The sequence below is a fragment of the Eleginops maclovinus genome, chromosome 6 (genome assembly GCF_036324505.1).
Source record: "Eleginops maclovinus isolate JMC-PN-2008 ecotype Puerto Natales chromosome 6, JC_Emac_rtc_rv5, whole genome shotgun sequence".
In the NCBI taxonomy this organism is placed as follows: domain Eukaryota; kingdom Metazoa; phylum Chordata; class Actinopteri; order Perciformes; family Eleginopidae; genus Eleginops; species Eleginops maclovinus.
Genome location: NC_086354.1, coordinates 11891430 through 11905548, shown reverse-complemented (window position 1 = coordinate 11905548; position 14119 = coordinate 11891430). Strand labels below are relative to the sequence as shown.

The 14119-nt window shown below is 40.5% G+C and overlaps 1 protein-coding gene across 1 annotated transcript in view; it reads right to left on the bottom strand.

Moving 5' to 3' along the window:
- Positions 1-14119, bottom strand: part of LOC134865869 (receptor-type tyrosine-protein phosphatase S-like) — a 67260-nt gene that overhangs the window by 25783 nt on the left and 27358 nt on the right. Inside the window, exons 5-8 of the mRNA XM_063885664.1 lie at positions 12352-12540; positions 5536-5646; positions 1729-1743; positions 133-402 (exon numbers count right to left, since the gene is read on the bottom strand). Coding sequence (XP_063741734.1) covers positions 133-402; positions 1729-1743; positions 5536-5646; positions 12352-12540 — 585 coding nt within the window. The remainder of the gene's footprint in view (positions 1-132; positions 403-1728; positions 1744-5535; positions 5647-12351; positions 12541-14119) is intronic.

The window sequence follows — 14119 nt, the reverse complement described above, 5'->3', positions numbered from 1 at the left end:
TTAAAAAAAAAAAGATGAAAAAGAAAAAGGATATCTTTTCTACAATAAAGCAAAAACTGAGGTACTGTTTTCAAACAGTCTTCTCTCTCTGAGGGCCGACATGGTTAATTGTGTCGTTGGAGCGTCTCTTACTCTTTACTAAGACCTGAGCAGTGGCCTCGATGATACCCAGGCTGCTCATGGCCACACAGGTGTAGTTTGCAGACTCTCGGACACCGTTGAGCTCCAGCACGTTGCGTCCAATGGGCATTTCGTCCTCTGTGGTCAAGTCCTCGGGGCCCAGCATCCACTTGACGTAGGGCATGGGCGAACCCACAGCCACACAGGTGATGTTGACGCTCCCTCCTGGCATGATCTCATGGTTGGAGGGGAGGATTGAGAAACGAGGGGGCACACGGCGCACTGGGAAAGGAGGAGAGTCGGGGTAGAAAGGAAGGGGGGTTTGGGGGTGAGGTGGGGGTCGAGAAAAGTGGGGAAGGGAGTGAGGAGAAGAAAGGCAGAGAAAAAGGAGGAGGGGGGGAGTGAGGGAGAGAGAATCAGAGAGAAAAAAGAGAGCGAGGCAGAAAGCAAGATGGAGATTGAGAGAGAAAGTGAGGGCAAGAAAGATAAAAAGAGAGAGGAGAGAGAGGAGAGGTAACAGGAAGGGGGAGAATGAACTTCAGGGTTTTTACAGAAAATTACAAAGGGATATTTCAAGTTTAGTCCCAATTACTTTATGGTACTGATGATTCAAACAGAAAGACACAAATCTAGTGTTGAGCTCAACCATTCAGTGAGCTGCCTACTCAAATCATATAGTGACAAACTCTTGAGTACCAATTCAACCAGGACATGACACCTATAGTCAGTTTCTCATAAGGAAATGGTTTCCTTATTGGTTATCATTTATTTAAGCAGAAAAGTAAAACTTTCGGATTCAGGTTTTTATGTTTATATTTGTATTGCTCTTAAAAATCCCCCTCCAAGCAGTGACTAAACACGTTTAACTTTACCAGAAATGTCAGTGAAAAACTTCACTTCATTGAGATTTCTGTGCCTTGAGGAGCTTCTGAATTATATGGGCTCTTTTTAAAGAGTGTATGCATCATGGGGGCCGATCAATAGGCCCTGCCAGCTATTTGTGTGCCCATAAGAAGAACAACTAAAAGGCCAAGTTATATCCAATACTGCATCTGTTGGAGCTTGGTTGACTACATATTAGGGAGAAATGTATCGAGAGATTGATCTCATAGGTCACTTGCATGCCTGGGCGACTCAAGAGGGATAAAATGGTGGAGAAACACAAAGAAGAGAACGAAGAACTGAAGACTGAGAGGAGAGAAAAGCCAGACAAGAGCAGAGACACAGCAGAGACAGACAGAGCGATAGAATAAGTACAGATAGAGAGAAAGAAAGACAGAGACAGAAAGAAAGAGGCAGCTCTGCTTCTCTTCCAGACAATGACAGGCAATGTAGCAAAAAGACAGCCACATTGTACAACAAGATACTGTACAATACATAGGATTCATAACTGATACAGTGTGTAATCAAATGAATTGGAAATGTGGACAGGAGTGGTTTTAAGGGTTCTAAAAGGGTGTTGTGGCAATTACAGAGTGATCATTGGCAACACTTAGTAAAAAACACCAAGACAGCATGAAGAGGCAGAACAGGAAAGAACGAGTGCGAGCAAAAAGAGGGATATGTGAGGTAGTATGTGCATGTTTATAAGTTAATAAACTTATGTACATGTGTCTGTCGCTCCTACACATCAGGGTGCAGACAGAATGCAGAGGAAGAAGAGAAAAAAAGGGGGAGGAAAAGGGAGGGAAAAAGACAGGGAAGTGGAGATAAAGAGAGGATTAGAAGAGGGTTTTAGGGGAAGGAGGGAAAAGGGGGAAGAAAAGAGGAGCGAGAAGAAGAAAACACATGGATCTATTTAAAAACAGCTATATACCAGAGTCAGGCCCATTCAGAAAGTAAGGTGCTTCAAAAGTAAGAGAAAAAAGACTAGAGAGAGATCGGATGTTGAAAGAACAGAGAAAGAAAAACCCCAGGGTCACAACACAGGAAACAGAAAGAGACAGAGAGAGTTACGGACAAACATCTCTGCATGAGAGAGAGAATGAAAGGGAAGGCAAACAGAGAGCAGAAAAAACTAAACTCAAAACTATGAAGCTCTACGGATAATAAAACATAAAACAACAATTGTTTTAGTTCAAAAAGACTATAAACAAAAAGATACATGGAAAAAATTACTCTAAAAAACCCTAGAATACTTTTTTTTAATACTTGAAAATCCAGCAGTAATTCTAAAATATATAATATAAGGTTCAATAAAAAAAGAAAATGTGCTGCATAACCTCCACTCCTTAATGTGTTACATCATTACTTGGAATCTTCATGGGCCACTCCCCCCTACTCAAAGAATCTAGAGACAATTGGATAGAAGTTAATATCTTTTGCATGATTTCAACAACTTGTGGGAAAAAAAAACTTAAATAATCGCAAGATACCCAGAATTGGATACAGAACTTGAAGACAAGAAAGAGACAAAGAGACAAAAACAGTTAGATCTGTTAAAAAACAGACATGATTAGGCAGGCATCTCCTCATCTGAGCATGCTATTCAGACAGACAGACAGACAGACAGACAGACAGACAGACAGACAGACAGACAGACAGACAGACAGACAGACAGACAGACAGACAGACAGACAGACAGACAGACAGACAGACAGACAGACAGACAGACAGACAGACAGACAGATAGCTTCATGCAGACATAGCAGGTGCAAGGCAGCATGATATATCACTATCACTTCAATCCATTCAGTTATTCTAACCAATCAATAAGTCAACAAAAATAAAACAACAACTTCAAAAAGACAATATTCAAGCATATGGAATTGGTTGTTAATTTGAGAAACAACAGGATGGAGGTGAAGACTCAGGATGATTGTTTAGTCATTTGGAAAATAAGAGACTAGAGAATCTACGATGGATGTATAGCCGAGTACTTTACAATAAAGGGAGCTCATAGAAAGGGATAATCCTCCACATGCTCTCAGAGTCTTTAGCTTTAAATTAATTGAGCCGGGCCCCATGATTCACCTCCATTTTCTATACAGTGTGTGAGAGCCAGGAGCTTCAATCTTTATTAGCAGGGCTATCATTAGTCCCGTCCTCTGCAGGGAGTCTGGAGGCTACCGGCAGGAGAGACCTTGGCACAGCCATAAGGATTACCACTGCATCTCAGCTCTGCTTATACCCGTTCAGCACCGTCACTGAGCTGACATTTACGCAGCACCACCCAGTCTGTCTCAAGGACACCACTTTCATTATCCACTGTAATAAGAGGGAATCATTAATATCCCCTCGATATCTAAAAATGAGAATGGGTATGATTAATTTCAAATGTCAGTCAATAGAGCCGTATCGGAGTGTTTGGTGAAGATAGCAATGGCCAGAGATACAGCACAGGCATTATTACAGCAGGGATATTGTTATACCTATATTGATAGTTAAAGGTGACAAATTACCGCATTAAAAATACTCTGTGACAACTACAATTCCTGGACTTAAAATTAGTCTTGTATTAAAGTAATTTATAAAAGTTTAAGTAAAATCAATGTAATATACTGTATAACTATAATTTTAAAAACTACAGATACTTAAAGAAACTCATCCTTATTTAATTTTGATATTAATTTTTTATATTTAATTTGTATTTTTCTCTGATACCTTAACATCTTAATCAGTTTTTGAAAGATTGGATTGGGGTAAGACATACACTACAGTCATTTGTATAAATACATTTGATACTTCTCTTTTTCCTTACTTTCTGTGAAGTAACTACAGGTAAGAAAGGGATCACAATTTACCAAAAAAGAGAAGTGTATGTAATAAATGCTTTATAAGTGCACAATTAATATTGATGAATGAATTCTTACATTTCATTTGACTGTTGTTAATGGTCAAGCTGGAGCTTATTTAAAGAACTTCATATGATTTGTTTTGCATAGTTTGAGCTATAAAGCTTTTTGATTTGTTTAAGAACTAGCAACAATAACATGTAGTGAGTTCATTACTTGAGTAAATATAATTAATTTCCCCTACAGGTGATATAATGGCTATATAACTGATGCTTCTCCTACAAACCTGCACAGCACATATAACGGCAACACAAAGTGCAGATACAGCGTGACAGCGAGTGCAACATTTCCACTCAATGCAACAAGTGCAGAACTGCAGCAGATGTGATGGCATGGGAGCTGAGACAATGAAACACATGAGGCTAGAGAAAAAAACAGTCATCAGCCAGACATGACAAGACAGCAAGTTCAATGATATCACGATGCGAGCGTATCAATAGGCGTGAACACACACGGTGCCATGCTCCTGTGTCAGTCCGTCAGTCAACAGACATGCAAGCGGTGCTCCTTTCTCTTTCTCTCTCACTCCTTCCATGCAAACATCGCCTCCTTTTAATCTTCCAATTCTTGGGTCTCCATGACAACAAGATCATACCATGCAGAAAACATTGATCGGGGAGTGAAGGCAATACCAAGGGTTCTGCACACAAGGCCTCACAATGCAGTCAATGCACTCTGCTGCGTAGGCAGACCACTTTATCACCATAGCAGCTTTAGAGAAATCAACTCGCTTCATTTTTGGAGACAATATCATTTCACGTCAAATCTACTTCGGTGTCCTTAAAATGTCATTTTTTTCCTTTTTTGTTTCTCTCTGTTTCAATAAGTGAAGCTTTCTGAAACAAAGGAGTAACAAAAGAAAAGAAAGAGCACACCAACCTTCTCGAAGCTCTGAGGGATGAGAGGGGGTTGATGCAGTACACAATGACGTGAGGGGGGAGAGAGAGAACGGGGAAACACAGAGAGAATAAAAACGGCCAGCGCAAAGCCACTCGCTCCACTGCATCACACACACTCACCAACGCTCACACGTTGCATACATACTTCTTAAATATCTTACTTAACATAGAAACTAGAACTTCATTGGTCGTGTTCTTTCAGCAATAAGCCAGTGAGGCACCAGCACCCACAGTCCAGAGACTAGGATCAGTTAAACAGGGATCATGTCGGTGCAAAATGGTGCCAATAATGATAACTTATTTAAGAATTAAATATATTTTCCAATTTCTCCAAATCTCCAATCAAATTTGTGCATCTTTTGTGCATCATCTTCCACTTAATCTGCCTCTTGTACAGAAGTCATTTTAGTAGACAGGTCAGTGATGTTTCCATGCAGTTAAACCAAGGTGTGTCCCCATGTTCAATTTGATCCGGCTGTAGGGGCTCACACCGAGGTTTAAGGAGGAGTTGTTAAGGGTGATTGTGAGAAATAGCAAACAACAAGGTCAACATATATTCTAGACAATGGATGGGTTAGTAATACTTGTTTAAAAGCATAGACATGAAAAAGGCTTCATTATTATCCAAACTGCACCTTAATATTTCTGTATGTGCGTTTGTGTCTCTCTGTGTGTGTCTGCATGTGTGTGTGTGCTTGTGCGTTTCTGGGTTCAGGTCCTACCTCGCACATACAGGTTGGCAGGGGACGAGTAGCGTACACCCTGAGAGTTGGTGGCCACACATTCGTACTTCCCTTGGTCCGTTTCCTCGCTGTTCTCGATCTGTAGCGCTCCTGCAAGACAGAAATCAAACGAAGATAGAGAAAAATAAGAAATGAAAAGATGTTAGGATGAGTTTTTAGAAAGTATTTCTGCTGCTATCGGACTTCCTTTGCATCCTCTCTTTGTTGAGGTTTGTCTGTTATATTTTGACCCTGGGGTATGCTCTTTTCTATTGCTTCCAATAAAGTCAGCTTTGTTGTTTTATCTGTGAGGAAGCGTCTGAATAGGCTGGGCTCAAAACTAGCAGCAGTATTTTAAGAGAGCCATTTACTATTTTCACTGCATCATGGCAACACATTCAAAGTTCCTACCGAAAAGTTTGGGAGCCGAAAACAGTTCTCAAAATGACTTTTTATAAACTCAGATGACACCCAAAGGACCTTTTGTTTTATAAGCCATGATTCCTCTCCTACAGCTGGCTCACTGCTGCCAAGAAGAAAGTCTGTTCTTATTTCGGCAAGATTTATCCGATGGCAGCGACCCGACGATGCTCAGTAACTTCCTCAACTTTTATACTCCTACCCCGGTCCCACCCTGATAAACAGTGTCTCCCTAAACGTGCTATAATTACACACACTGCTCCTCAGGTATTTATTTCTTTCATAGGGTGCTATTCTTACTTGTGTTTAGTTTTCTTTGTTTTTCATTTTTGCTAAAGGCCTTTTGAATTACTAGCAGGTTTTTTTTTTTCCGTTTGCTCGGGTATATTCATCTGATCTGAAACTGACTTTGACATGAAGCCTGAGGAGGAAGCATAACACCATGGAATACACTCTGCTGCAGGAGGAGAGGAAAAAGACACCACAAGTCAAAATGCAGATGACACACACACACACACACACACACACACACACACACACACACACACACACACACACACACACACACACACACACACACACACACACACACACACACACACACACACACACACACACACACACACACACACACACACACACACACACACAGCTAACTTAAGAGTGACACAAAGCACACTGTTTCGTATCAGATCTTATGTGAGATAAAAGGGTTCTGACTTCTAAAAGCTGAATGGAGATATAAAAAGAAACAGAATATATAGTATGCTCTGCACTCTCACACACATTCAGATTTTTTACTTCAGTAAAAGAAGCAATACCACAAGGTAAAAAACACTCAATTAGACGTAAAAGTACAGTTTCTGAGTTACAAAAAGAACAGAAGTATAATGATCTAATGTAGGCTACATTAAATAACGATGCATAGCGGTCCCTTTAAGACTATAAAATCATTATACAATGTTATACAACTGCATTATCATTCATTAATGTACATGCTAGAAGGATTTGTTCATGTAACTGGTTGTGTTAAGTTCAACATTTAAAGGGGAATTCAACTGCAATTATAATAAAAACAGAATCCGTCGCAATAATTTTCAAATGTATTTCTTTATGTTAGCAGTATACATAATGAATACCTCAAAATCTAAAAAAATACAATAAACAAACAATATATTGGGTGGTGTAAATTGGCTGCTTGTTTTTGTTATTTTGTTTGAACAAAAAAAACATTTAAAATACAACTACTAAATCTAATACTTGAGCTGGTCTACTTATTAGCTGCTCTCCAGCACTGTATTCACGTACACACAGAGTGTTATCCTTATGGCGAAAAAAGCTTTTAATTATACAATCTTAAAGACCCACCAGTTAAGCTCTAAAAGGTTCCACAGAGAGACAGTGTGTGTGTGTCTGTGTGTGCGCATGATACACAGTTTACACAATAGCAGTATATGCAGAAGTTTGAACAACATGTTTTTGGAAGCTCACAGGAGGAAAGTTTGACTTGTTAAACACAGCAAAGGGCACAAGTATGCGCTCCTTGTGTTTGTGAGCTGAAGCCCCGCTAGCTGAAGCTGTCATCCATTTGCTTCTGTCTTCCGCAGCTACATGAAAGGAAAAGCAGCTAGTGCCCTCCTCTTTCCCTCCACTTTTCCATCTCACATTTCCCCACGGAACAGAGCAGAGTTGGGAGATAAACAGGAATAAATTATCTGCTCTACAAGCTGAGCCTTCTTCTCCAGAAAGAGGAGGAGGCAGATGGAGAAGAGATGGAGCTGGACAGGTGGAGCTCTGCAAACAAGAACTCATCTGACAGCTGGAAGAGGCTCATATGGCTAACCATCAGCACTAATTTGAAATGGGCGATTGAAATCTTCTTCTATGCAAACCGTGTTGTTATCATACATGGAAATAGACAAGTGTTCAGAATATATGCACGTAATAAGGTCACTACGTTGATACATACAGCTTAGACAGATAACAGGCGGTGGACCAATATAATCACAGTCTGAGAGGAAGTGCAGGACAAACAGCTGTAAAAAGGGAAAGTGAAAGATAACGGAGAGGAAGAGGGAGAGCAGCTTGTTTGCTGCTGACAGACCAAGAATGAGATGTGACTTCAGTAAATTCAGCTGCTGTGAAATCGCAGACGGTGTTTAATGTCTGCTGGGCTGATCAGATGACAACAGATACTGCTAACCTGATAGCTCTGCCAGAACATCTAGGTCAAACAGATCACCTGGACACCGGTCTCCCACGAGGGGGGACATTAACTTTTAAATGGGTCATCACATTTACCGACAGTCAAGAGACAATGTCGCTATTTTTACACAATTTAAAATTAAACTGTTGGGATGTTTTCCCTAAGACAATTAAAGACAATAATTAAGGTTAGCTATAACGTGTGAGTCATTTGGAAACTAAAATATAGGTCCTATTATGGATTGAGAGAGAATTAAAAATCAGCATTTAATAATTTAAGGATTCTATTCACACAAATTGACAAATATTCACTTGCTCTTACTGGTCAGGTGTAAGCATTCTCTGGGGCTTATATAATACTAAATGAAATATTATGTAACTTTTAGGCTGAAATTTCAGGATAGCACCTCAGGTTGTAAGAAATTGTGGAGCCATTTATCACAATAACGATAATCCAATAATTGTGCAAATAATAATAAGTTGCTATTGTGTATTTATTTTGTTTGTGCCATTTTCATTTGAATGATAAACCTATCTTAGCAAGTCGATGGTATAACAATTTCAGCACCCACAATACCTAACTCCACATTTTCTGTCACTGTGAATCTGATCTGTAAAAGGATTGGTCTATACTGTACAGCCAATTTAATTTAAGACATCCTTTTTAAATCCTCTTGGATCCAAACCAAAAACCCATTACTTGTTTATTTGGACAGTGTCCTAATGCCAAATGTCATTGTTTGTCTATTAGTCAGCAGGATATCTCAAACACAGATGTCAAATAAACAGAACCAGAAATAGCCGCCGTGACTGAGATATTTTATGATGCCCAGGATTCATTTTAAGACGAGAGAGCCTGCCAAGCATAAAAACAGTCATCACTAATTTTGAAAGATGCCTGAACAAAAATATTTGCAAGGGAAATCAAATATTGGCAATGTAAAAATGTTTAAAGAATCTAAAGAGATTCTTTCTTTTCCCATCACTTTCCTGTTTGCTTATATAAGCCTGACCTAATCATGACCGTTACCATGGCCACAACCTTTGATCAGATCCCAGTTTTTGGCCGAGACAGGTCCATCCATTACCCAGCAGTCTACCCCAGGGTCCATATTGCAAGCCATCTGTTAGAGTGTAGGTCTACGAAGGCTGTGAGTGCTTAAGTAAACTCCCAGATCTCAGTTCCAAATGTCAGAGACAGAAAGATAGCTTGTCATGGCTCTCTTCACGGACACCTAAAATGGTGCGCACGATGGCATGGCAAATTGATAGCTGCCTCGGTTGAGGTGTAAAGATCTCGGGAAAAGGTTAACTCTCTGTGCCATGTGTTTTATACCGAAAGGAAAACAGATTAGTATGTGTGAGTGTGTGTGCAGGTTTAATGCAGGTATGTTCACAACTGCAGATAGGACAGTTACCTGCAGTGCCACAGGTGACGGATACTTATGGGCTGTGAAATGGCTAAGAGCCGTCATTTGCGGGATTCGAGTGCAGTCATTGTTGATATCATTTTTCATCCTGACCCATATGGGCCATAAAAATATTTCCAAGACCCAACAGAGAAAGAAAAGGAAAGACAGAGAGAAAACAGTAATTGTGGCCCAAAACAAATCCCTGGCCGCAGTCCAACACGAGCTGGCAGCCATCCACTAAATCAGAGCCATCGCTTGGAAGGTGCCCCGTTAAACAGATTTTAAAGGAGGGTTTCATCCATAACACATCTCTGTACTGTTTTGTGCCTAGCTCAGGTGTAATTGATTTCCTCCAAGTCATTTCTCTGCAGTGTTTGGTTCATTATACAGCACATTTTGTTGTTCAGCTTTGCGATGCTTTTGGTGATTTGAAATCCTATTAAACCCTGCGGTGAATCTCACTGTGCCATTTGTCTTGCTACTGTTTCATTGATGTGATAGGTGGCCTCACGTTCTGTAGCCGTGAATCAATGTTGTGTCTCTGTGACACCCCTACAGAGGGAGAAATGAGATGAAACTTATCATCAGTATACCAATGATAATGCAGCACCTACTAATAGGGTAAACATTCAAAGAAAACAGAGTTCCTAGAAGCAGAGAGGGAGTTTCATTGTTATTTTGAAGCCCCAAGGCCACCGAGGCTTTCTCATACAGTATAAGCAGAGAATAGAGAATAATTTGCATAGTGTTTATCGCAATTATGGATCACTACACTATTCCTTCTGGCATGTTCCTGATTTTTCCGCTGGACAGCTTTAAAAGTTTCTCTTGTTTTGTTTTAAACAGAGTTTCTATTGTCTCACCTGCATAGTGCAGCAGCAACACTGTCTGCTGACTAAATTCCACCCGACACCACTGCAGAGCTTTTTACACAGATGCAATTACACTTTAGGCATTCTGTTTATCACAGTGGTGATTATCCATTTTTACACATCCGTAGGTTACCAGAAAATATACAAGGAATGGGTGTGGGAGCTCACACTGGTCTTAGCACAGCAAATGGGCTCTGTTTACCGGTTCATTGTAAAATGCCCTATTCAGGTCTCACCCCAGTGTACATGGATGACACTGTATCTGAGTTTGGGCAAAAGGTAGCAGCTCTATCCTTTTCATAATTGGATTGAATTGCTTTCGAACAAGCCCGACCAACCCCGGTGTAATAGCATTATGTATGCCAAACATATACTGAGAGTAATTTGGCTCATAAAAAGTGAAATTACAAACATAAAAGCCTAAATCTATCCTCTGTTGCTTAAATAGTGTTAATCATTCTACCTGGCAATGCAAAACAATACTGCACCTGTGATTCCATATCTTCTACACTTTGTGCATGGGTTATTTAGCTTTGCATAGAATTTGTGTTTGCATGAAATGCATATTCAAAGCCCTTTCATGAGTTTCTAGTAATGATTCAGTAGGAGACACGGTCCCCAACTAACTCCAAGAGTGAGCAATAAGTATATAGCTGAGACAAATCTGCTAGATAAAGCTGTCATTTGAGCCGGCGAATCAGTGATTACTCGCTATGAAAAACTTGCTCTTGTCGACTTCTATGTGAAATCACCCATTCTTCCAATTACTAAGATATTCATACAATTTTGCAAAGTTGTCATTGTAAACTGCATGCATGTGGTGCTCGGCATGTGTAAAAACTGTAACTAAAAATTGCAGAAGTGTAAGTTAATTTGCAGAAACAAGGTTGACAGAGGGCACAAGTGATCAGTGGAGAATATTGGCTGACAGCAGGCAGATATCAGAGCTGGCAGGACGGAGGAGCACAGAGAATATGGATGAAGCAACAACAAAATGGTTTCGCCTCACCATCACTTTCATTCCCCCTGAGGACGGCAGAGTGAAAAAGACTGAGAAAATACGATTCTGCCTACTCCAGGAGACACTGTATCATCTATACAGAAGAGCATAAGCAAAGCTGAACAAACTGTCTTTAGCACAAGTTGTGATTCTTCTGTGTTCCTCCATCCATCTGTCTGCACGGAGACACTCTTTCTCTTTTCTGGTAGCAGCAAAAAAGCATCCCTCCCTCCATCCCCTATTACAGTCTCTGGCAAAGTGATCTAACATTAAGAAGACATTAAGCTCATTTCATACAATTTTATGCCAGGCGGATCTAAAGATAAGAGGAGTATCAGTTAGATCCCTAATGTGAAGAAATTTCCATCTGTATCTATTGATTTTGAGAAAAAGAGAATTATGGTGGTTATGGGGTAGATTGATTTTTATATTAAGCGTTAGATTCAAAGTGGATTAACTTTATAATTGTGTGTAAACTTTTTCAACCCTCTTGTAATATGTGTATACGAGATCTGCCTTACTCTTCAATTGCATCCTTCAATTGCATTGCTTGTTTTTAAAAAAAAAAAAAAATAGAAAGAGATTTGAGCATTTAAAGTGTCATCTTATTTTAATCTTCTCTCTCAAATAATTAAAAGTTAATAAAAACAGCATTTTCTTTTTCTTGGCTTAAGAGCGACACAGTTATCCTTTTATGAAATTGGCTTTAAAAAGGGTTTATATCCCCAAAGGATGAAGATACACTCAGAGAGGAGCATGTAATCCCTCAATCCAAATTAAAAAATGATTAACATCAAATTTAGAGCAAAAGGGATTTTACTTGACAGCGATGCTAAGCTTTAGATGCACTGTCTGTTGACTCGCTTTGGAATAAAAAAATCTGTTAATAACTCCTTGTCTATCCCACCTGATCGGAGCTGTTTTATGCGACCCTGGCTGCTGACGGGGTCGACAGGGAGGAAGTCTTTGAACCAGGAGATCTCCGGGTCGGGGATGCCGCTCGCAGCACACAGCATGGTGGCCGTCCTCGTCCGCTCCACCACCTTCAGCTGGGGACCCATGTCTATACTGGGGAAGCCAAATGGCAACAGGTCCTCTGGAAGAATGAGGAGAAGGAAAGATTATATTTAGCATATGTCGGCAGGAGTCAGAACACTGAGTAGGACCAAGGCTAGATATTCATTAGTTTTGCAGATACTGTATTTTCCTGCACAAGAGGTGGACAAATTAAAATGTAGACCTGATGATAGGTCTAAAAAAGTTATGGGATTAGTTTATGAATGCACTTCATCCTCAGCATAAAATAAATGTTGTGATGGCAATCCATCCAGTAGTGGTTTCACTCATTTTACTCAAAATCACAACTGAAAACCTCATGTTGGTGCTGAAGGAAAAGCCTCAGATTACCAAAGTTATGTGGATGCATCAATAGAGGACCATGACTTTTCTGTTCAAAAGCTGAGAGTGGAAAAGTTCAAATTCAGTCCAGATCAAAGTGACGGAGTGACTCACTGTCGGACAGACAATGCCACACCTAGAGCCATGCTGTGAGCTGAAGAGAGGGAGTGATGAAGAGGGACAGAGACAGGATCGTGGTCTGAGATTAGATGGGCTTAGACAATGTGAGGATTGCTCATGCTTTATTTCAGATCAAATCTACCAGGACAATAATGAAACAATACGTTAACTCCTGATTTTTTGGGACAGTTTATCTGCTTGCTTGCACAGAGACAGAGTCAACCCTGTCATGGTTCAAATCCTTCATTTATTTCTTCCTGTGGTGAAACATAAGCCTTGCTTACGCACAGTGATATGAGAGCCACTGCCACTGGCCAACCTTTAACGTCGGCAGACCCTTGAAAGTGGAGATACTGGGGAGGAAAGCGGATCCAACCTATCCTTCCTCATCAAAGCTGTGTGTTTGCTTCTACAGCCAGTCATTATGTGATCTTGTAGGCGGCCCAGGCACAGCTAGGTTTTTAGTGTGTGTGTGTGAGTGTGTGACTACGCTGTCTCTACAGTATAAACATACCGCCCAGTCAGCAGGAGCTTCTTAAGTGCTGCACACACACATGTATAAACACAGCGAGCCACACACATACGTACACAATACACTCCTAACCTAGAAACACAGGTGTTTGGTGGCAGTGGCAGAGAGTTTTCCATGGTGGGACTCTGTGCTTTGTGGTTGTAATGATTCCTGTCTAATAGCTATGCAGAGAGCTGCTCAGAAACAGCAGCAGCAATTAGAAGCTCGGATCAAGAGGAGGGGCAGGGCACTGGGGGTAATAAGGACTTGTTAGCAGTAATTGTTAAAATGTACCCACGATTAGAGAGGCCGATCTGGGATGTGTCTGCATAGCGTCTGGATATGTCTGATTATGTTGGGGGGAAGGTGATAGGTGTATGTGTGTGTTGCCTGTGTGTACATATTTGTTTCTATGGCCATGTTCCATTTAGCATTTTCACAGATTTGTGTGGAAAAATGTACAGAGACAGGTTCACACATGTCCAGGGAAATCGATGTGTGTGCATGCCGAAAAACAGTTGCTTTCTATTTCACATACACACAGACACATTCACACACACGCTCTGTGGTGAATGGGATTAAGCCTCTCGATGACAACAGTCCAGATGGCCAGACACGTAATCAAGCATCCATCAGCACTGCTGCT